This window comes from Brachycentrus maculatus, unplaced genomic scaffold (assembly GCF_059751285.1).
Source record: "Brachycentrus maculatus isolate JH-2025_06_01 unplaced genomic scaffold, ASM5975128v1 h1tg000748l, whole genome shotgun sequence".
Classification (NCBI taxonomy): Eukaryota; Metazoa; Arthropoda; class Insecta; order Trichoptera; family Brachycentridae; genus Brachycentrus; species Brachycentrus maculatus.
The window spans coordinates 226238-249519 of NW_028281479.1; the positions used below are offsets into that span (position 1 = coordinate 226238).

The 23282-nt window shown below is 35.5% G+C and overlaps 1 protein-coding gene across 6 annotated transcripts in view; it reads left to right on the forward strand.

Moving 5' to 3' along the window:
* Nucleotides 1-23282, forward strand: part of LOC148300339 (atypical protein kinase C-like) — a 114732-nt gene that overhangs the window by 43700 nt on the left and 47750 nt on the right. The window contains exon 2 of one of the 6 annotated variants that reach the window (XM_088274926.1): nt 2490-3138. The exons of the other annotated variants lie outside the window; for them this stretch is intronic. Coding sequence (XP_088131052.1) covers nt 2814-3138 — 325 coding nt within the window. The 5' untranslated portion in view covers nt 2490-2813. The remainder of the gene's footprint in view (nt 1-2489; nt 3139-23282) is intronic. 6 annotated transcript variants of the gene reach the window in all.

Consider the following 23282-nt stretch of genomic DNA (forward strand, 5'->3'; position numbering starts at 1 on the left):
CTATCTCGGGTACACTTACTTCCGGTACATTACCTTTTCCGGATGCCACAATACACCGTACATCCACGGTATGGATTATATTATAATACGACATCGATTATAATACGACGACAAACTACCATAATAATACTCCCCAGAAATGTGTATCTTCATGCTAAGTTGTAACTTTTATGGTTTTTTTGTTTGATTACCGTCGCGGCATAAAAATACGTTTTCATTTGATAAAATCACGAAATATGTTTTTCAAAAAAATAAACAATTTAACTATAATTTTTTCCAGCACTTATTGTAAACATAATATTGTTAAAACGTCAACTTATTCAGATTCTGAACAAAACGATGCAGTACATATTTTCTTCTCTTTGATTTTTTTTGTCAAGCTTAGAAAACCTTACTTTTTTAGAAAAGGATACCGTCATGTCCTTCAACTAGAGCTCCTTCACTTGCGTCATCCATATCTTTTTTAATGTGTTCTTCATCTTGTCCAATCAACAGTCCGAATCGCTAGAGTCATCATCTGGCCTACATATAAATAACAATCGAGATGACACACCGCCTTGATGTGAAGCGGTGCCCTATGCACTATTTGAGTAAGAATAGAGCTCCAAACAATGTGTCAGGCATATCTAATTATGAAAATTTTGAATGTATTACTATAGGAAGGTATTACTATAAATTTTGAATGTAATAAGGAAGGTATTATTAATATTTTACTCCAATTTTGCTACAAATTTTTCAAATTCTTCAAATGAATTTCATCAATTGATGCGGCAGTCACTTTAGTGTAATATATATCCATGTTTCATTTTAGTTTTATTTGGCAAATACCATTATTTCCTAAATGAAGTTGAAGTATTTTAAATCCATAATTAAAGTCTAATTATGTAAAGATGATTAAAAATCAGGAGAGACTGCGGAATAGAACGGACAGTAAGTTATTTTACTGCGGCTTAATTGGTACTCTTTAAAATGAATTAGATTTTTCTTGAACAACAACGAGTCGCTTTCGGAAAACTTACATACGTATGTTCGTGTTACAACGAGTTTAATTTCAATGCTGTGTATTAAAACGGAAAACTAATTTTAGTATTTGAATTATTCCGCGTTTACATATGTGTGAGCATTTAGTATACCAGACCAACGGTTTACTCATTTTATAAAAATAAGCTACCATAAACTAACAATAAGTCCATGTTATATCTTCATTTTATCTCCAGTTAAGACTAGAAGTACACAGTTTTTGTTTATCGTGTTATTCCTCCAAATATGCAATATAATCTCATAAAGATACCAAGAGAACTACCCGGAGCTTTGTTAAAAACCTCCCCCACCCCTAGAATGTTTCTAAAGTCAAGAGTTCCAAAGTATAGAGAAGCGAGTATTGTTCAGAAATAAAGTACACAATTTGTTTCCTGGTTTTTGTGAATACGCAAATGAAACCCCAATAAGATTTATGTATAGTATCCACCGTAAAGAACTCAGAAAGAGGAAGGCATTAAACACAAGTTTTGTACGCAGTTTATAGAACAACCACTGTTTAATTATACCTTAAATTTATGGCTTTTCACTTTTTTTCGGCGACCGATGTCTCTAGGCACAAACGCGCTTTTTAGATTAAATTAATTTCTGCTATTTTTTTAACATGATAGAATTAGTTTGGTTAGATTATTTAGGCGTTATCGGAAACCGATCTGGGCCCAATTCACTAAAGCAGTTGATAAATGGAAGCCAACATTTAAGAGCTTATTGTTACAAATTTAAACCGGAATTATTTGCAAGCATGCCATTAAGATCTGAGATTATGTTAATATTGAATTTGATAAATGGTTTGTTCATCAAAATGCTTCCCTAAGTACGCGATTCCGTGTTTGCCTTTAACTTTTATTTTTATTTTAATACGCACTTTCGGAGGCTTTTGTCTTTTAAAAACATTTTCTTAGCTTAAGAAATATAACGAGCATTTTTCATCCGCGGTAATTTTCTATCTCCCGAGTTTATTTGAATACCTCCGCCATTCTGCTAATGTAAAGACATGGCGAGAAAATTAATATTTTTTATTAATATCTCTGGTAAACAAAATTCAAAAGTCTCTTTACTTTATTCTTTCCATAAAAATTGGAATAGTGAAAATGAACACCGCCCCTTGGTCGCCTAGTACAGAGGTTCCCAAACTTTTTGGGCCCGTTGCTTTTCTCGATTTTTTAACTCAATTATTTTTTCTAATTCGTTTTACATTTTTCTTAAAGCTCGGAATGTATGAAATCGTTTTCCCCCTCCCCAAACGATTGTTGAGTCTTGATCGCCCTCCAAGCGTCTTCAATTACCCATAGGTACCATTTGATCACGGAATATCTCGGACTTTATGGCGAACGAGTTGTACGATGTTTCCACTCTTTTGGATGGAATAGCGTATGCAATGCATATATTTTTACGTACACTTTAAATAGTTCTTAGTACCTACCTCTCACTCGCTTTCTTTTGTTTTTAAGTTGAACCTACTACTAAGGTCTCCGGAACGATAAAACAAGAATTGCAAAGTTTTGTGACAAATCAAAATTGACTTTATATAACAAATTCAAAGTGATAGTGCGAATTCTAAATAAACTTAATAATATCGGTTAATAATAATATTTACCTCCGAATGTACAGTTAGTCGTATAAAAAGGAAAGTGTAAATATATCGTGAAGCTAAGATGGCGGCGCAGCGGTGTTGAACAGCGCCGCGGTCAGATAGAGGGATCCTTCAGAGTGCAGTAGTAGTGTAGTGGGTAGGGGTCGGCGTGCAGTTAGTATCTCCTGGACTCCTGTCCAGCATGGCTTGGGGGTACTGGAGCGCGTCGTCCGTGCTGCCGGACCGGGGCCGCAGCCCGCGGCGCGCCGCCGCGCCCGCGCCGCCGCCGCCGCCCAGCCCGCCCGCGCAGGAGCTGCCCGAGTGCTCGCTGAGCGGGTCGCTGGAGCGCTCGCCGCCGCCCTCGCTGGCGCAGGCCATGTTCCCCGAGGCGCCCGGCCGGCCCGAATCGCCCGACGACTTCCCGCCGCCCATGCTGGTGTACCAGGGCTGCCCGCACCACGCGCGCTACTTGCCGCCGCGCTCGCACACCCCGCCCGAGGACGACATGGAGCCCACGTACGCCACAGGTAAAGCGTCGCACAGGGAAACCCTACCCCACCTTCCCTTCTTGTAGGTGCCATTTCCCTCGGGAAGAATATCGGATTCAACACACTACATATAATTTTTCTTAAGATTCTCCATGTATTTTTAAGTAGCCATGCCGTTAAAACTATTATGAAAAGGGTTCCTACGGATATTTACGGCCACAGTAAGTACAATACCTGTTGAAAAATACATTTCGATTAGTATTGTAGTATGTTGGTAACTTATTCCATACTTTCGCATATACCTACAGTGTCAGCTCGCTAATCCGAACGTAAATCAATTAGCGGATCGTTCTAGATTACTGATTGTTTTGAAAAAAAAGGAAATTTAAGTTTATGAAAATTCTCTTGCCAACTGTTGTTCAAGGACTAAATCATTCTTTCGTCTCAAAACCATCAATTCCTCAGTGTCCTGAGCGATATCTTCAGCTCAGTTGGTGGCTATATCGAAAGATTTCACGGCTTCAGAAGGTGGCTTTTTTTGAAACTGGTATCAGCTGTTCAACTCATCAGAGCCGCGAAATCGTTCGGATTACAGAGCATTCGGATTAACGAGCAGGCATTGTATGTGGTTTTCTAAAGTGATAATGCCGTTAAAACTAGTAGGCATTACAATACGTATAAAAATACATTTCGATTGTGTTTTATGGGTACATAAATACGTATTTAAGAAATCGCTGTATTTATAATACCTATGTAATGATAGATGTCAGCATTGGAAGATCGTGTATAGAAAATCGATGGCCTCTTAATAAAAATGTAATTTCTTTACACGTAAATTATCGGAAAGGATTTTGAGGTCGAGATTTCCTTTCTGTTGTTAATGGATCGGTTTCTCCCTCCACCACCTTCTTTATACCTTCACCAATCTCCCTTGATTCCATTACATTCATTTTATTTCCTTGGAAATTTGGCCGTACGAGTTAGGTGCAGGAATTCAAATATGACTCACGTTTACGTAAATATTTATCACATATAATACTATATATAATATATCGACAGTATATCGACATAGTGGTAAAAACACAAGTGTTTTATTTTTAATTTGATAAAATCTTTGTCTGAAATTCTTTATGAAGTATAAATTCTGTAAAATAATCAAATGAGTTTTCCAAGGCAAAATGACGAACACGAATGTTAAAATAAATAATATGCTAAATCAATTAGTACACGGCGCTCTCTGCTTCACAGATTTTCACTGCACCATCGCTCTTGCCAATGCCATAAGTTCTCTAAGTTCCACTAGTTCTACTAGTCCGTGTACTCCCAGCGGTTCTACAATTCCACACAAGCCCAAAGGAGCCGGAACTTTTCACATTAAGCGCTGGGACCTACTGGTCCTCAAGTCCTGAGTTACATATTTGCACTGATAATATACTGCATCCTAGTTTAGGTGAAATTCATTTCAGTCTGAAATCAGAAGCAGTTTATAATTTTCCTATAAAGATGTAAGATTTTTCATTGTCATTTGGAGACTATTTTTCACTTAATTACTGTCTAAGAGATCGCATTTCGACTGCATTCATTCGTTACATATATTCATGTTTAAATCACATTTGCCTCGTGATTAATTTTTGTTAATAATTTGAAATATAATTTTATTAAATATTTTCAATGCTACTTATTTTAATGTCCTTTGACCATATTATGTTATCTATCATACTATCTCTGGTATGAACAAACCTTCATATGTTGTAAATCTAGTATCAGGTTTGTGTAGCAATCGATGTTCACGCGTAGTGTTTCAGTGATACCTCGTTATGATTTGATACAATAATATTATAGCATTAAAAGACGTAGCTCTTTGCTTTTCAAAAAGTTCGATTAACTGTTAAAAAGACGATCATTCTTATTTGATACAAAATATTAATTGAAAAAACAACTATGACTATACTTATCCACTTTTTTCGTTCTATCTTGTTACTCTTTGAAAAAATGTGATGATTTTATTGTCTCCCATTTTTAAAATTATTTATTTACGTAATAGCAACGTAATCCTCCAAAAACTGCTTTGATTGCATTCCAGGGGGTTGTATGTAATACCTACTAATCTATGGTATTTTCCCATTGTCAAACTCCGATCTTAACGGATATCCTTTTTACCACTAATGGTGAGCGAGATCCGGTCATTCGGAGGATCCGCATCACTTGATCTATATCACTTGTGACCCATTAAACGTTTCAATTGTTTTTTTTTAAATATTTACTATCATAAATAGTATACATTTATTAAAAGAACAATTTTGAACATATTAAAAATATTTTTTGCGGAGACCCACCAAGCCACTTTATGTGTCTTGTCGGTGGAATTCTTTTTACATAATTTTTATTGTTTTTATCCATTTCAACCTAATAAACCACAAAAAAGAGAGATAAAATTAAGAATATAAACAATTTTACAATTTGTATATAATTAACTCTTGATCTTTTCCTTTATTTTGCCTTTGTTCCATATTTTATTTTGACCTCCATATTTTATTTAACCTCCGACGGCAACAAATTAAAAATGTTTGATACAATGATTTTTGCCACATGAGCAAGAAGTTAAAAGTCACTTTTTTATTCGTTATTTTTTTTACTCATCTCATTGGTCCACAACTTACCAGTGAATCGATAAATACGTGATTTAGTAAACCAGTGAAGAATCTTCTTTAGTGGTCGAGGGGTCGCGAAGGGTCTACTTTAGTGAACGAGATTCACTAAAAATTAGGATCCTGACACTCAATCAAAATAAATAAACGGGTCATTAATATCCGTTCGTTCACGAACGACCTACGTCTGTCGACCAAATGTGATTCCCATTTTATTAATACGCTATTTAAAAAAATATGCATTGACGAATATTTTGTTAAGCCTTATATTTTTTGTAATAATTAGTTTACGAATCTTTATTATACAATCATACACAACCTGGGCTATATTTACATTGTTTGATGTGTGAATTGATCACTTTTTCCAAGTAACTTTTATTTTTCGCTCCGCTTAATAAAGCCATTTAAAATAATAAATATTTTGGCCCGAAATTAATACATAAACCGTTATATCAGTAGATCAGCAGAAATATCGCATAGCCGCTAGCCGGGGTAATAATTGCAAGTTCCCGGTATTAGAATACGAGTTGTGAATAGGTGGCGAGTGCCTTTAGCCCGCCCGGGGCCGCGGCCGGTTGAAAATCGTGCCAAAACTTTTCCTTTATTGCACTACACCGACTTGTGTAATAATAGGTGTACCTGTATAATGTGCCAGAAAACTAACAAATGCGATTAACGTAGCTTTATAATACTTTTCGTGTGGAAATTATACGGCAAACTTTTACACGTTCACCCTTGTTTTTTTTTGGTTTTTAATTTTTATAAATCGATAAAATCCTGTTTGATCTTAACTAAGATATTTCGTTTGGGCCAATTTCTATTTCAGTAACATTTGTTTGCCACTGAATTTCAATATTAAATCAATTTAAATTTTAAGCTACTGTGTTCCTGGAGGAAGAAATAATACACGAGTTAATAAAAAATATGTATTTAATAAAACCCAACTCTATTCTACCAGTAAAACAAAAAGTAGGGTGATTGTTGCTTTCTTTTGCTATCGAAAAAATGCCGAATAAAAATGTTTATGTTAGAAGATTATTTTCTTAAATTTAAGACCACACTCGATTTGACGGCCAGTGGTGCTTGTATTCTGTATGAGTTTAATGGAGAGCGATCCTCGATTGAACCCATTTAAATTTAATGTTTTTTGTTTGATTTGTTTCTAGGGTTCATTTTTAATGAAATTTCGTTAATCTATTTTAGATCTTTTGGTTGTTTTGTTTTTTCAGTTTTCTTACAAAAATCAGTTTATCATCCATTTTGTATTAAAAAAAATATAAAGCGTTTATAAGCTCGGATGGGTTTATTAACATTTTGTAATCGCTCATATTAGTTCCCTTTTCTGGTGTTCCTCGCGGGGAATAAAAATATAATTATGGTGGTAAGGTAAGGTAAGTGTTGGGTGCGACCACTAACCTGAAGCTGGATTAAGTAAACAAAGGCGAATTTCTGAAAAAGGACAATAGGAAGTCTTCATGAAGAGATGTGATGGTTTTAATACATTAATTACTCCCCCGCTTGTCCCCGTTCCTTTGTTTCTAGACCTATTGATATTACCATTACGTTTCTATCATAATTATAAACCTTTTGTAGGTTTGTTATTGTGGTCCTTTCATTTTCCGAACGAAGCCCAAATTCTATTCTCATTTGCCATTTCCCGAGAAGACGGCTTCTTTGTGTTCGGAAAATATTGCGAGGGAACGAATATTCGCTCGAATTCATTTCGAAAATGAACGCTTTCGGTTGTGACGATTCGTTTTCGAAAACTGGGGATGGCGTAAAAAGTAAAGGCCATCCCCACTTTGCGATATTGACAATTCGAGAGGATCTCAGCGCCATACGATATGTTCGGCAAAGACGCTATAAATAGCCTTCAAATTAAAAATCTCGCGCAGCAACCTTTAACGGGGATTTATTACACCTTTCTATACGCCTCTAGCCGAAATTTTCTCCTTTTTCAATATCATTATTTTTGTAATCGGAGATCCTTTATCCACCGAAGCCGAAGAGAAGGTTCTCGGGTCCATGAGGGCCGCATAATTGTGGAAATTTCCAATCCCTTCAGAGCTCGCAGGACAATACGATCTCCCCTCGGGAATGTGCTGACCTTAAGCCTTCCTTCTATTATAATTAGAAAAGCTTATTTACAAACTTTACCAAAGGAAGCCCTTTCACCGTTTGTTCCCGAACTCAAATAGCTTTGGTTTCTAATGATTGCTCAGTATAGATTTCTATTAAAGTACATGATTATATTTTTACATTGATTTGTTTTTTTGATCCGAATTTCATTTTCTTAACTTTTATTGCGGATAGAAGTAGCAGTGCAAATTGTGAAAAAATTGTAAAAGCAAAAAAGGAGTAACTCTTTGCGATTCTTTCCTTTCTCTTTGGCACACATAGTCGTATTTTTTTAAAAACTAATACTTTATTTTCGTGTAATTGTAAAATGTATTTGATCATTCTTATTTTACAATGCAAACCTTATTTTCGTCAATATGAATGTTGATATTATGTTGTGTATCCAGAATAATTTGAAGTATGCATGATTGTGTGTGTACTCGCTGTAAACAGCCATACTTATGTTTATATTAATTTGCCAACGCGGGAACATCGGAATCTGGGATTAAATTATGTACAAACTAGGCTTCTCTTAGATCTCCAACATATTATTATATGTCTTATCACGTACTTATTATTACCATGCAAATTACCCAACATATTGTAGTAAAATTGTTTACTCGGTCTCCTGGTAATATTGTATTTTATAAACATATGTCGGAATTGTAATCTAATATGTTATACACACAATAATAAAACAACAACCCAATAGTTTTTTTCACAGATGGGTATTTTTTTATGGGTAAAACCGTAGCCTTCTCGATGTCTCACTTGCATGTCGCGTATAACAATGTTTCGTGTATTTTTACCTAATTATAATGAAAAACCTCAACTAGAAATAATAATATAGACTTATCATGTCACAAAACAAAAAAGTTTATTAGTTTGTTTCTAAAAGCTGTATAATCTAATGCTTGAGTTCGTAATATTATTATGTATCTCGGAAAAACAGATGAGATTTTGTCCCCGTTTCAGCAGTATTCCATCTCCGGAATACATTAACATTCATCCTGGTTTATCCTGTTCCCTCGAATTTATGCATACGATATCGAATTAGTTTTGCCTTACCTGCTTCTCGGATGTATGGTTCTTTTGGGTAGAGTATGTCTAATTATAATATAATGTGCGAATACGTACTCACGCTTGCCTCCGCTGAAACGTTGCAAGCTTTAGTAAACTGGGCTATAAACATACTGACCACCCTGATCCGCACCTATGTGCACTATAATGCATCCCCATGTGTGGTACACGGTTCTGTTTACTGCGACTGAAGTAAGCACAGAGCGAGTTAATCCGCAGTGCAGGTCCGGACAGAGAGATATAGACTCGCCCGGGGCCTTTGTGAGCGTCTACAAGAATGTCACATACGAGGAACCTTCATAGCATTTTGTCTTTGGATATCAAGTTAGTTATCTCCAAATATAATATATGTTTTTCTTAGCTGTCGTCACCTACTGAGAAATTTGATCTGATTTCTGCTGACAAAGGAGATATTGTTTTTAAATAAAGGGTTGATAATTTTTTACCCTTTCGCGTATATAAAGTCATTTAGATAATATTATAATACATCGTAAGTGTTTCACTATGTTGTCATCAAATTAACCCCGATGTACATCATAATTTATGCAGGCGTATCGTAGAGTTTTTATTCTTGCCTCACAAAACGTTAATATTTTAACCATGATGGTACAAATATTATCTTTAAAAAAACTACCTATATATAATTTGTGGTTTTCAATATATATTTAAGTTTCCGCCAAAGGGCTAAAGCTCGCCCCAACAATACTAAATTTTATATTATTTTATAATTTAATATATACTCGTAACGCAAAAAAATAAATATTCTGAAATTTGAACGAAAGAAAAGAGTTTTTTGTTTTTTGCTGATGTCTGGTAATAAATCATCAGAACTCCTTTCTCGTGTCCATTTTCTGCACATACGCCAGTGTAAAGCTTATTATCTTTCAATTCGGATCGGAGCCATGGAGTTTTGACGAATTGAAGAAAATTGACTTGCAACTTAGTGTGATCCTTCGTCGCACATTGCAATTCAAACATTAGGTAACTGAATTTCATCAAGCCTAATCCTAACCGATATTCAAAATTAATTACAAACAATTGTCTAGTAGATATAAACAACATTACATTATACTTTTTACATATTGCTATTTTAGTACTCTGTCCACGTTAATCGAGATATGCATATATTATGTTACATAGTACTGCGAGCATTATGGAACTATGTAACTAAATTTACCGAGTTGATGTAACAATTCTTTATAACAAATAGTTTTCCACAACTGAATGAACTACGATGAACAAACATCCTATGTAATATTTATAACTCCCGCCCTGATGTACCCTTCTCTCGCCTTTTCTACCTGAAGCGAGATTGTGAATTTAAATTTGCATATTTAGTCGAAGCCATTTGCATTTTCAGTGCACATATTTTCGCGAAATATTTCCGTAGTATTCGCTGCTCGATTTTTCGCTCCTTTTGACGATTATGTTTTCTCCTTTGTTGCAGGTAAGGAAATGATAACATTATACCTTCCCTTCCGCCCACACGTCTTCCAAGATTCGTGGTAAGGTATTATAAATATTTCAGCGCGGTCCCAGACAGCAAAAGGCTCACGAAAAGTCTCTCAAACTTTCAAACGTGCCTAACTAACTCACCATCACGCCGCATCTCCGCGGGGTTGAGCAGGGAAAATAAAACACCTCTCCGAAAAGTAATCCTCTGTCGGAAACGTTCTTCGTCTTTTCCACATTCACGCATCTCCCTACACATACCCGCCGATTAATCCGACTCCCGACCTGACCACAAGTATTTCAAATACTTAATCAAGCCAATTTTTCCTCGTTCTTTCTCTACGTATACTCCTATTTACAACTAAATTCGCATCATTCGTGTATTTTTTTACGTTCTTCCCTCGCTTATTCGTTTCACATGTACAAACCATTTCAACGTCCTATGTTTTCTTGAATTTTCTTTTATGAATCAACCTTTCTGAAAAATAATCTTATCCCTGAATCGGGTGAAATATACAAATTTGATGTCTTTATTTCTTTAACTAGTTTTATATGCAAACACTTCCTGCTTTCGTGCTCGGCATTGTACTATAGGTACATTGCTATGAATATCAGGACGGCTATTATGCTGATGTCCGAACAACCGACCCTTACACTGTAGCTAATTTGGCGTGATTGACACCTACCTTAATGTGTATTTGGAGCCGGCGTTTACCGCGATCACAATAAGCTTTATTTCGTCTTGATTTGTCGAGAATGTCACCATTCTGACTATCCCTGCTTATCTCTCTCGCCCACCCCTCCCATTCGACAGTCTCATTAAGCCCATTTTCCGACACACAAAGCGTAATCTCGCCAGTCCTCTTCCAAACCAAATTACCTTTTTCTGTTAAGGCCTCGCCTGGTAAAGTTTTAATTCATCGGTAACAACCGCTGTATGGTACATTTAACTTTCCATACGTACTCCTAACTAAAAACACTTTTAGAATACTGCTTCTTTATTTTAAAAACACTGTAAATTTATTGCAATTGTTTTAAAGAGAAAAGCAAACCTCGTTTATTTCTGATTCAATTCATGCTACCCTATTCATTAAAATAATGAAATGCCGATGTATACACTAAATTTTAGTGACTGAAATTGACATGAAATGACACTGACATGAATTGAAAAAAAAAAATTTTTTTCAAAATTTTACGTTTTACAAAATTATACGATACGCGCCTATCTCTTACTTAAGACAATCACTACATATTTCACATACTTACACCTATATAAAATATTAATCACATGCGTTATTAGACTGTTCTATGTACGACTTGGACTAAAGTGTAAAGAGGGAGAGTGGGATGTGATTAAAGTGAGTGGCGATAAGTCTCGCTTTAAAAAAAATAGCAACCCGTAAACTAAGATTGAAGAACAACGAGTGATTATTCCTTATCATTATGTAATTGTTAATGGTTTCAATATCAATAATAGTTTTACATTTTAATTTTACATGTTATTAGTCAATCTTCTCAGAATTCAAACCCCCGACGACTATCGAATTATTACCTCACCTAACTCGACTTCAGCAGTCAGAGATTTATGACGCTTCCTACCAATAGTGTTGGTAAACCTGTCCGAATGGCCCTAGTACTGTGGCCATTGTTATCGCCGGCCTAACGATGTTTGTACTCCGCTAATCAAAATCAGCTTTGTGGAATTTGTACATTAGTGGATAGCACGCGACACGCTCGTGAGGACTCTGCAGGAGACAGCTTCGCAGTGGTTTGCTCGTGTCACTAAATTCGCCGATTGTACCAACTGCGCTTGTTTGCTTTTCCCCATTCACCCAATCTACTTACCAACGAAAACAGTTAATTTTCCTGTACAGCTTTCCGTTCCGTGTCTGTACTAGTGTAAATCGCGGGATAAAGCTAATTTCGTTGCGGTAGGTTTCGTGAAATGAAAAATAATAACGAAAATGTGTAATGTTATATTCACGGCAAAAATAGATTGTCTCAACTTACAATTAAAATGGTAAAAACCAGCCACTTTTATTATAAAAATATTTTTATTATGCTGTTTAGGAAGTTTTACATATTTAATTATAAAAATCAATATGAAAATCATAGTTCAAATGCATTTAGCTTTATCATTTTAGATATTCGCAATTCTAGAATAAGGATCAGAAAGAACCGTAAATACTAGGGTGTGGAGTTAAATTTCTGCCTATATCAAGGTGTTTAGGAAGTTCTCCTTCTCTGTTGTGAGAGGATGGGAATAAAGTATGGCTGGCATCCCCTATATCCTATCCACATTCGCAATATAGTGATGTCACGCACTTTATCTTAGAGATGCACAGGCAGTGAGCAGCGACCAGATTTCAGGCGACATAACATCGAGATGGAGATAAGTTCCAGTATTGAGTGGAATTTCGGCTTGAATATTGGCGTAATGTGCTCCTCGATATTGTTTAGACTCTTCCCAATGTAACACTCTCCTTATCATTCATCACGTGCTTTATGTAATACCATTTTAAAAACACCACTTCAAAGACTTCCGATTTTGGAATATCATTTCATCATCAAGTCAAATATAGACTAAAGAAAAATTGTTACTTTCTCCTATTTATATAAAACTTTTGTTATTTTTGTTATTATTATTCTTTGCAATTACACAAAGTGAACGATTAATGATAAGGAGAGTGTTATATTATCATACTACAATGTTAACAATGCTTTTAACATACAAAATATCTTCTCAATGTTTCTCCCAGATCAATCTGTTTACTTTTTAATGAAGAGATTATGTCGACTATCGTAGAGCAAGTATGTTTTATGAAACCATTTTGACGGCTTCCTTCGCCAAACTATCTGCTCGTTGACTTGTATTCCCGTGTGCCCGGGATCTATGTGAGAGTGAAAATTCCTTTTTAACGATAGCTAAGTATCTCTGTACAAAACAGTGATGTCGGGTCCGCTCTCCACTGCACCACGAGTGCCTATTGATAGTCTTCGTAGCTTATTAGCTTCTTGGGATTCCCCGAGACTCTTCTCTCCTCTTACCGCCCCTCGTAGACACTCTACTCCGCGGGATGCTGCACCGGTTGTATCATAACCGGCGCTCTATTTTAGAACTGCCTCCGATATTTGCTTCTTCTCAATTTCAAATTGCCGCTATAAATTTTCCCAGTTCCCCGCTTCCCTTTTCAGCTAGGAGAGTTTTCACTAAAATAATGTTAACATGGTAAAGTAAATATCATCCGCTGCCGGGAAATTCCAATTTCCGGCTTTCCATCAAGCTGTGTGCAATCTGTTATGCAGAAACATCGCTAAACGCCCCCCCCCCTCCGTATAGGTTTGTTATAAAAAGTGGTTAACGAGTAATTTTTTTACATTAAATAAACGTTGTAGATTTATATTATCCACTGACACTTCGTGATGGAATTGCATTTTAATATATTATTAGATTAAAACCAATATTTTTAGCTTTTCCACTTTATTTTTATTTGACCAGCGACCGGGTTTCGTCGTTACCGACATCATCAGACTGGGACCCAGTCTGATGATGTCGGTAACGACGAAACCCGGTCGCTGGTCAAATAAAAATAAAGTGGAAAAGCTAAAAATATTGGTTTTAATCTAATAATATATTTAAACGTTGGTCTATTATTATTATAGTTTTTATAAAGGCTTTAATTTTTAGCTTAGGTGTCGCGTGTATTTCTGTTTGAATTTCTAACGTAAATTTGTACTTGAATTTTTAACGGATTTTTTTTTTACTTCAAACCTTTTTTGCATGGAACTTTCGCTACTAGGTCAAATACTAGTAAAATTTGTGATATGTGCAACTGATAACTGATATAAATCAACTCATTATAGTTAAGAAAGGTTTACTTATTTTTTTCAATATAATAAAGTGTGTTGTAGTCTATCAAACATATTTTTTAAATAATTAATTTATTACTCTTTTGTATTTCTAGGCTTACTTGAATTTTATATTATGATTTATTTGGCCGTTAATCCTATTTTGGCTTCCCATTGTGACGAGCATTCTGGCTAATTATCGGTAATTACTCTCTCTCGGTGTTCAGCCTTTCTTTGTTGCTTTGTTCCCGACGATCAAGGGTAATTTTATTCCTTCCTTGAATATTCATCTATTCATACAGCAGTATGACCTGTCCCCTTCTTCTATTCGATATTTATTATTATTTTAAACAATACCTTTTCTTCGTGTTATTCGAAACTTTCGACATAAATTGTTTTTATTGAAACGCTAACCCAATTGTGCTAATTTATATGTAATAACGCTAATTTATTTCTGTAATAATTATTTTTACCTAATGAGATAAAATTTTATTCGTATCATTTTATTTTATTTACAGCATTTTGAGTGTGTCCAAATATGTACTTGTTCACATATCTGGGTTTTCTCCACTAAGGAGTTATTTTTTCACTTTGATATTTTCAGGTGTTTCCCAGTATGTTATATAATCCGGCGTTCGGATCTTGCATACAAACAAACGGGTCTCTGCTAAATAAAAGCTTTACTCAATCCAACATACGTGGCTGTTGTGACTCATGTGTACATGAGATTGACCAATATATCTAGGAGTTCCGAAAATTTGAGTGGTGTGGTTGTCAGTCATGTGGGTAGAATAGTGAATGTTACACGCGTGTAAAGTGATCACTTACCCAGCCTATGACGGATCATAAGCCCAGTGAATACACAGACTTCTTCATTTACATTGCGATGGCAAAATTTTATTCGCCCTTTCTTTTTCAAATTATTTTGTTTTTACGACATCACGTGGTTTAGCAATATCCCAATATAAAGTAGACATATCGTATATCATATCCTGGAAAGGCGTGACATTTCTCAATTTTGCACTCGAAACGGCTAACTGTTGGAAGAGTGCCATCGACTGCTGCCTACACTCTGCACTCCACACTCCACACAATGCTCGTGGCACACATTCGGTGACGCAGTACGCTGGATGGAATTTCCACTGCACTGTTTCACCCCCACCCCCCACCTCTCCCACCCTGCGCTAAATGTCGAAAACCTTTTTTTTTCTCTTTGAGAAACTTACAATGAATTTCAAATTCACAACATTTTGAGTGTGTCCAAATACTTATTTAAAAAAAAAGTATTTGGACACACTCAAAATGTTGTAAATAAATTATCTCGTCAAAATATAAGCTAAAATAATAAAATGATAAGGATATTTTCTGGCGTTTCTCATGGATATGATTATAATCCAGGATTTGGACCTCACATACAAAAAAAGAGTGCCTGCTCAAGAATAAAGCTTCTTCATCTCACCAATAGATGTCTGTAGTGAAAATTCTAGTGATTTAAGTACAATTTTTCTAAATTGGATCATATATGAACTTCCGAGAATTTAAGTAGTGTGGTTGTCAATCATAGGTAGAATTGTTGAATGTTACATGTGTGTAAAGCGATCACTTAAACCGGTAAAAGTATGACGGTCGTAAGCCCCGTAAATGCCCAGACTTCCATATTCTTCTTCATCTATATTGAGATGTCAAAAAATGATTTCATATTCAACCCTGGTCTTATTTTTGCGGGTTCGAACACTTTGATATTCATACGAAGCCGCTTTCGCCCTCTTAACGCCGCTGCGGTAAGCTCGGTGTTCGGTCAACATACCATAATAAAGTAATCCCCCCCCCCCCGCGTACGTGGAGGTAGTTGATAAAGTTTAAAATGAGATTTAATTAAAGCGGAAAGCACCTTTTGCGAGTTGCTCAGCCGATGTTGCTGGCTGCTAATATACTTGATGTAGAAATATTCCGGTCTACCGGGATATGTGCTTAGTGCTATATAACACGTACATATCTAGTATGAATACACACATTTCTACTTCCACTTTAAGTAATGTTAGCGGTTTTGAGCCTTATTTATAAATTGTTTTCCAAATCATTGACATTTTAATAACTGAATTTTTATATGTGCCTTTTGATGCCTCATACAAAACGATAAATATCTGTAGGACTATCGCGTATATTCGACCCCAGATTTAGTTATTTATAGAAAAAATCCTGTCTTTCAAAAAAAATTATTGATTATCCTTATTCTTCTAACTCTTATCCACACACCGAATGGTGCATAAGACACTGTATTACATTGAAGCGGTATTATATTGATTTATAATTACACGAAGAAAATTAAGATGTGAATCTAAGAAAGGACAGAAAAACAAATTTATAAGGTGAATGTTGTTGTGGTAATAGAATAAGTGGAAAACCGAGGAAAATTTGGCAAGTTTTTCAAATATTTGAATGTCGTCAGGTCAGGAAATATAATAATCGGCGTGTATAGGCGAAAATTGTGTGCAAAGACAGATTGGTGTGGCGTTCTGTTCTCTTTGCCTACCCCTGCGTGAGAGCGGCATGATGGTTAGTTGGTAATTCCTGCGCTACAGGTACCAGTCAAGGGTGTTATTTAAAAATATATAATAGTAAAAATTATTTGCATTTTGACCCCCTTGGACTCTATTCCTGGACTTCCAGAACGGTAGTTAAACACGCCCACCGATACACTGTCGAGGTGAACAATTAAATCATAATTTTTATCAAACATTTCCTCTATAAATTTATTGAAACAATATCACTTCTTGTAAAAGTTTCCTTCAATTTAATATAGCACCCTTTCGATCGTGCAAAAGCTTAGCTCGCGGGGAGGCAACTTTATTATTATTTGCGTGACACGCGAGATACAGGGAAGTATAATAAGAATATAAGGAAGTGACAGATGAGTGGAGACAGTATGTACCTGAGGCGGAGTGACGCGGTATGTGAGCCGCGTAATGTATGCCCAGGAGAGATGTCTTCTTGTTACGTAACGCCGAGAGAGTCGTGTCAAGGTCTGGGGTTAAGAGAGATAAATTGATATACTTCGAAAGAACACCGCAGTAAAAATGGCGGCCCACCGAAGCGTCATACTCCGTACAAAGGAACGAGCCGTCAAAGAGACAAAATGAAAAGGAGAAAAACAACTCGTATAATATAAGCATTCGCGATTTTTCAATAGGCGGTATAGTCGGTTCGGCAGTTGCGGTGCTCCGGCGTCCCGGGTGGGTTTTGGGGATGGTCCAAGGATTGGGAGGAGAGCCAAGTGGATCAAGGATGCGGCACGTTGTTACGTGATCGTAATAACATTATGTTATCCGCAGTACCTGCTTATTTTAGTATATTACGTATATAGCTCAGGAACGTTATTGAATTGTTCGGTTAAATTTGAGGTCTTTTGATTATATATACAAAATCTTAAGCACAAATAATATAATGATTATTAAAGCTATCGTGTTGGGGACCGGGGATCGATTCCTAGAAGCGCAAAAATAAATAAAAGATATTTTGCTTTCATATTTATTGAATACATATTGCCATCGACTAGTTGGCATCTGGAGTTGCAAGATTTATTGACTTGCTTTGGTATAATTAACGATGAACTTAACTTTGCCACGATTCGATGCATACCTTATGCAACATTGGGGGTAAGAAGAAGAGTTTCATCACATCGTTCTGTTCAAATTTAATAAGATTTTTTCTCTTATTATCGTATCCATACGATTTCTTTGCGGAGCGATGCTACGATTAATAGTTAATATTACAGTTCACGCATATTATTAAAATCGTCTTTTCTCACGATAATTGATAAATTTATTAAAAATAATGAAAAAACCATCTAAAAACCAACAAACCATCACGCCGTTTAGCCGCAGAGGTATGCAGAGAGAATAGAACGATACACCAATCTGTCTCTGCCAACAATCTTCGCCTCTTCCACATTCATGCATCTCCTCATACATAACCGCCAATTATTCTGCCTCCAGACGTAAGTATTTGAAATACTTGATCATGCAAGTTTTTCCGGTCTTCCTCTGCTTCCTTTCACAGTCGCATTTCATTCGAAGTTTGTTAATAAATCATTATAACAAACTTTTTTAATAAAAAGAGGATTCGTTTTATTTTTATGCGATTTAGGTAGAGTAGACACTGCTTTATGTACCTATATGGAACGCACCCTACTGCTTACATGGTTTTCTACAGTTCTAGGGGTCCAAATATAAATCGTATCGTATCTCTCCGGTCTCAGATCGAAGACAATTTTATGAAGATTTTCTCTCGGCAATACGATTCGGAAGAAGTATTCGGGTTACGTGAACACCTCCGGACCGATACACGACTCTGTATCCCGGCTCGGTTATCCTTTCTCCTCCCCCCCCGCCTCCTCACCCCGCACCCCGTTCCTCCCCTATCCCTTAAATAATACAAGTTTCCAGAAATTTACGGCTCTCGCTCTACGTGCGATTCCTCCCATTGTTGGCAATTACATCGTAGCATTATTTTTTCATCCATCCAAAAGGCTACTGGTTGAATAACACAAGACAAGACGGTTGAATAACCAATTCAGTTTGTCGATACGACGCTTTCATTTTCAAATCGACCTTTCTTTTGCGTTGAATGTTTGACTAACCGCCTTATTTTTATTTTATTGAATTTAAATAATGGCTAATATTAATAACAATAATAAATTTGGATAATTTATTTAGCGGCATTTTCGTAAAACATTACTGGCAAGGGCGCTTCACTGTGAATGAATTGGGGAAAAAAAGATAATGGAAATGATTAAGCAAACAAATGTGTTTTTATTTTATTGAATGTTTTCGCAGATACTTTGTGGCACATTTTATCAACATTATAAAATAAAATAACTTTGTTTTTAACCATTGTTTATTTGGTACATTTTTTTCTCCAACCGGTTTCGACAAGAACCTTATCATCATCAGGGTTGAACATGTGCACGTTTAATCCTGATGATGACAAGGTTCTTGTCGAAATCAGTTGCAGAAAAAATGTACAATAAGAAAGAGCTTAAAAACAAAGTTATTTTACATTTCAAAATGTGTTTTTAATTTTTTTTCTCTAAAAATCCTCCCACTCTTACTATTTCTAACTACTGGTAAAAGAGCGTTCCACTGTCCTTAATTAGTATCGCATTTGCTAGTATTCATCGATACGTTATACATGAATAATTAATTACAATATAGAATATCGCACGGAGAGAATGCGAGGGTTGTACTATCGAAGCCAGTGTACAGGGATATGCGCAACGATACATTTTCGACATGGAAAAGGTCACATTCCACTATTACTACAGCTACATTCTCATCATCATTCGTCTGTCCTGACATATCGCTCACTCCTTTCAACAAAGTCATATATCAAAAATTAACAATTTTCAGTTGTGCGTGTTTTCGGAATGCCCAGTACTATATCCCAACAAAAGTGGCATATTTTTAACTTAATATTTACCCGCTACAGGGCAGAAAGTGTTGTTTTTGCATTTTGAAGAAAATGTATTGTTTAATATTTTTTTTAAATATACTAAATATTTTCAAACGGAGAAAAAACCTTCAGGTTTTACCTAAAAAGATCTGTTGCACAGTAAAAAGCTCAATAAGTGGCTTGATATTAATTTTAATACATTGTATTATATTTCCAAACTTTAAAAACGTTCTCCTGAAAAATCAAGTTTTTTTATTTATGACGTTCTTGAAAGGAGTGAGCGATATATGATAGTAATAATTCTCACTAGATCGTTGTTTGCTTTAATTTGTTTTTGTTATTTCTTTGCATTTAAAACGGTGTAGCCAGTATAGAAGGCATTCCATCCGCTGGGGGCGTGTGCCGCGCGGCGGGAGGGAGTGGGGGTGGGGGTGGGGGGTATTGATCCCGTTCCCCCGCCGCCCCCCGCCACAGCATCCCCCGCCCAAGGTCGGCCACTCAGTACGGAGATCGGAGACACGGAGGAGGTGACTCGCCGACTCTACCGCGAGATAAGGGATCATTCTCATGATGTGTTATTATTGGCTAATAAATTAATATGAAAAATCACAAGACTATCGGTACAATTCTTGTCGAAATTTGTTGATAAATAAGGGAGATATGAAGGTTTAAACCTAAGATATTTGAAACGAAAAACGGACACCAATACGTCATAAAATTTTACGTCATCGGGTGTGTTATGGGGCGTATCCCTTTATGTATCTCCTTTATAGAGCTGTAATAGTAGTAGTGTGGATTCGTTTCTCTGACGTCATTCGTTACCAACTTACGAAAACAACGTTTTTACGAAGGCGAATTTTTTAAAAGAAAATGATGAATGAAAATATTGATTATATCGGCAGTTATTAACACAAAACGAGTCTATTATTATTATTCATAGATTGAGTATGTTGAATTAGATATTCCTCCCGAGTGATAATACCCCATTGTACGTAAGGATTCGTTTAGCCGGATTCGAATCACACTGTGTTACATCGTTTCAATTTTGGGTCACTCCTTATTTACAAGAGGGTGGGTAAGGGTTACCGCAAAAATTTAACCTAAATTCGATGACTCCTGTTTCATTAGACATTAGAATTAAATTCCTATTTTGTGGGATGTTTTCAAGATTTCATTTCGTATTAACTTTTATTCGCCTCTATTTTCGAGTCACCCTGTGGCTCGTTGAAAACTTGTTTCGTAAGGCTCATTTTCCACGCGCTTAGCGTATCAAATTAAATGTTTTTGACTTCGTAATAAAATAGCAATTACAAATGTAAGCAAAAAATTAGTTAGTACGTTTTTTTCGGTTTAAAATTATGCATATATTTTATTGAATTTATCACTTATTATGCCTAAGTGTGTTATCAATAAGTTTTCACATTTTGTGTTTAGACATTTTCCTTTTTTTATGTATTAATTTTAAATCAAACACAGATTTTTTGAGTCTACTAAGTTGTATTTTATTAACAAAAAACACATAAAAAATTATATTGTCATTTTATATTTTACTCACAAAGACAAGAAATTTAAACTTCTCATATAATATAATATATATGCACGTTGGCAGACTTGTTGCTATGAAGCAACATCTTCCAAGCAACTAAATAAATATATTTTGAAATCTCAACGTAGATGAAGAAGAATATGGAAGTCTGGGTATTTACAGGGCTTATTTTCCTGTCATAGGGTGGTTAAGAGATCACTATACACACGTGCTGTTGTAAATTTTACTCATGTGTAAAATGATCACCTAACCGGCCTATGACAGGTTATAAGCCCTGTAAATACCAATACTTCCATATTCTTCTTCTTCTACTGTATGTTGAGATGTAAAATTGTAAAAATAACTCTAACGTGGAGAAAATCCAGATTTGTGAACAAGTATTTAGACACACTCAAAATGTTATATTAATTATTGCGTACCTATCCCTGTACGAAGAGTTTTACTTAATGATAGCTGCATTTTTTAAGAGAACCTCTTGATGTTTAAGGTTATATAAGTCCTTTAAAAATTAATATTATTTTTAGTGTCGGATATTAGTGTCGGGTTATGGTCTCGTGGTTAGTGTCGCGGACTCTTAAGTCAGAATTTCTCGGTTCGAACTCACTCAACCACTATTTGATACCTATTTCTAATGATGAGCCGCGTAGGCTCACATAAATAGTATGAAATTGAAATATTTGTGTGAATAATAAAAACACAAATATTTCTCATTAAAAAAAGCGTTAAAACTGTTCTCAGATTTGAATTGGCAGGGTGAATCCAGATTACATATTCTAACATTGTAATTTACAAACTCTTCCATGAAAACGCTATGAATAAGTTGTTTAATATTTCAGGTCTAGATAAATTTATTAACATTTGAGAATGTCAGAAAATGATGGATTTGTAAATATATCTTTTTTTAATGAATATCAGACGGATATTAATAATAAGCGTCAACAGATGGGGTCTTTTAATAAATGATTCGCATTAAATTGCAATGTGTCTAAGTGACTCTAATCTCGAGTCGGACCCGGCCCTCCCTCTGCCGGCCGGGCGACACTCTGGTCCCCGGATAATTTGTACCTTCCCCCTGCGACCTCCTTTAGATTTATCGGACCGTAATATATTAATATAATATAAACCATCCGGCCTAGTGGCGAATCTCGGAGGTTTTATTAAACGGATACGTGGAATATACTTACTAGATACGGTGGCAGAAAACTCGTTTAGGACTTGAGGAGTTAGTTCCTCATGCCCATAAAACTGTAAAATACAATTCAAGTATGAAAATAAAGCACTTGTATAAGACTTTTATATACATTATATATAGAGTTAATAATAATAATAATAAAACCCTTATCCGCACCCCAATGGTGCATAGGGCACTGTGTCTTATAAACGCAGTGTTATCATGATCGTTTTACACATGAAGGAAAGGTGATCAGCCCTCCGCTTCAGGTACCAGTCCATGGTAATATTGAATAAATATTACAATGAAAATATTACTTATATTTATTTTTACCCCCCTTGGGAATCGAACCCGGGACCTCCAGAACGGTAGCCGAGCGTGCTGACCATTACACTACGGAGGCGGACATATAGAGTTAATTGCCACTAATCCATTTATTGTGTATTATACCGGACAATCTAAATATGTATTTACATTTTTGGGGGTTTGAAATTATTATATTTCTTTATTCTCAATATTATTAATATTTAAATCATTTACATTGTGGTTAGTTATTTTTACTATATTTTTTTTACAAAAATGTTAATAATATCAGTATATAACCACTCACCGTAGTTCGGTGAGTGGTTGCATACTAATATTACTAACATTATTATCTTTCATCAGATGTTTCTCTGTATGAAGTGAAACATCTGAACTAGAATATTTTATAGTAAAGTTGCCGTTGAATTTTACATATTTATTTACGTCAATTATTAAACTTTTTTACATTTTCCAAAACCTGAGTGCTTTTAAGTGAACATGCATGAGTGATAACAAGCTGTGAGTAAATTATTTTCTCACAATTGATGCGTAAATATATTTTATA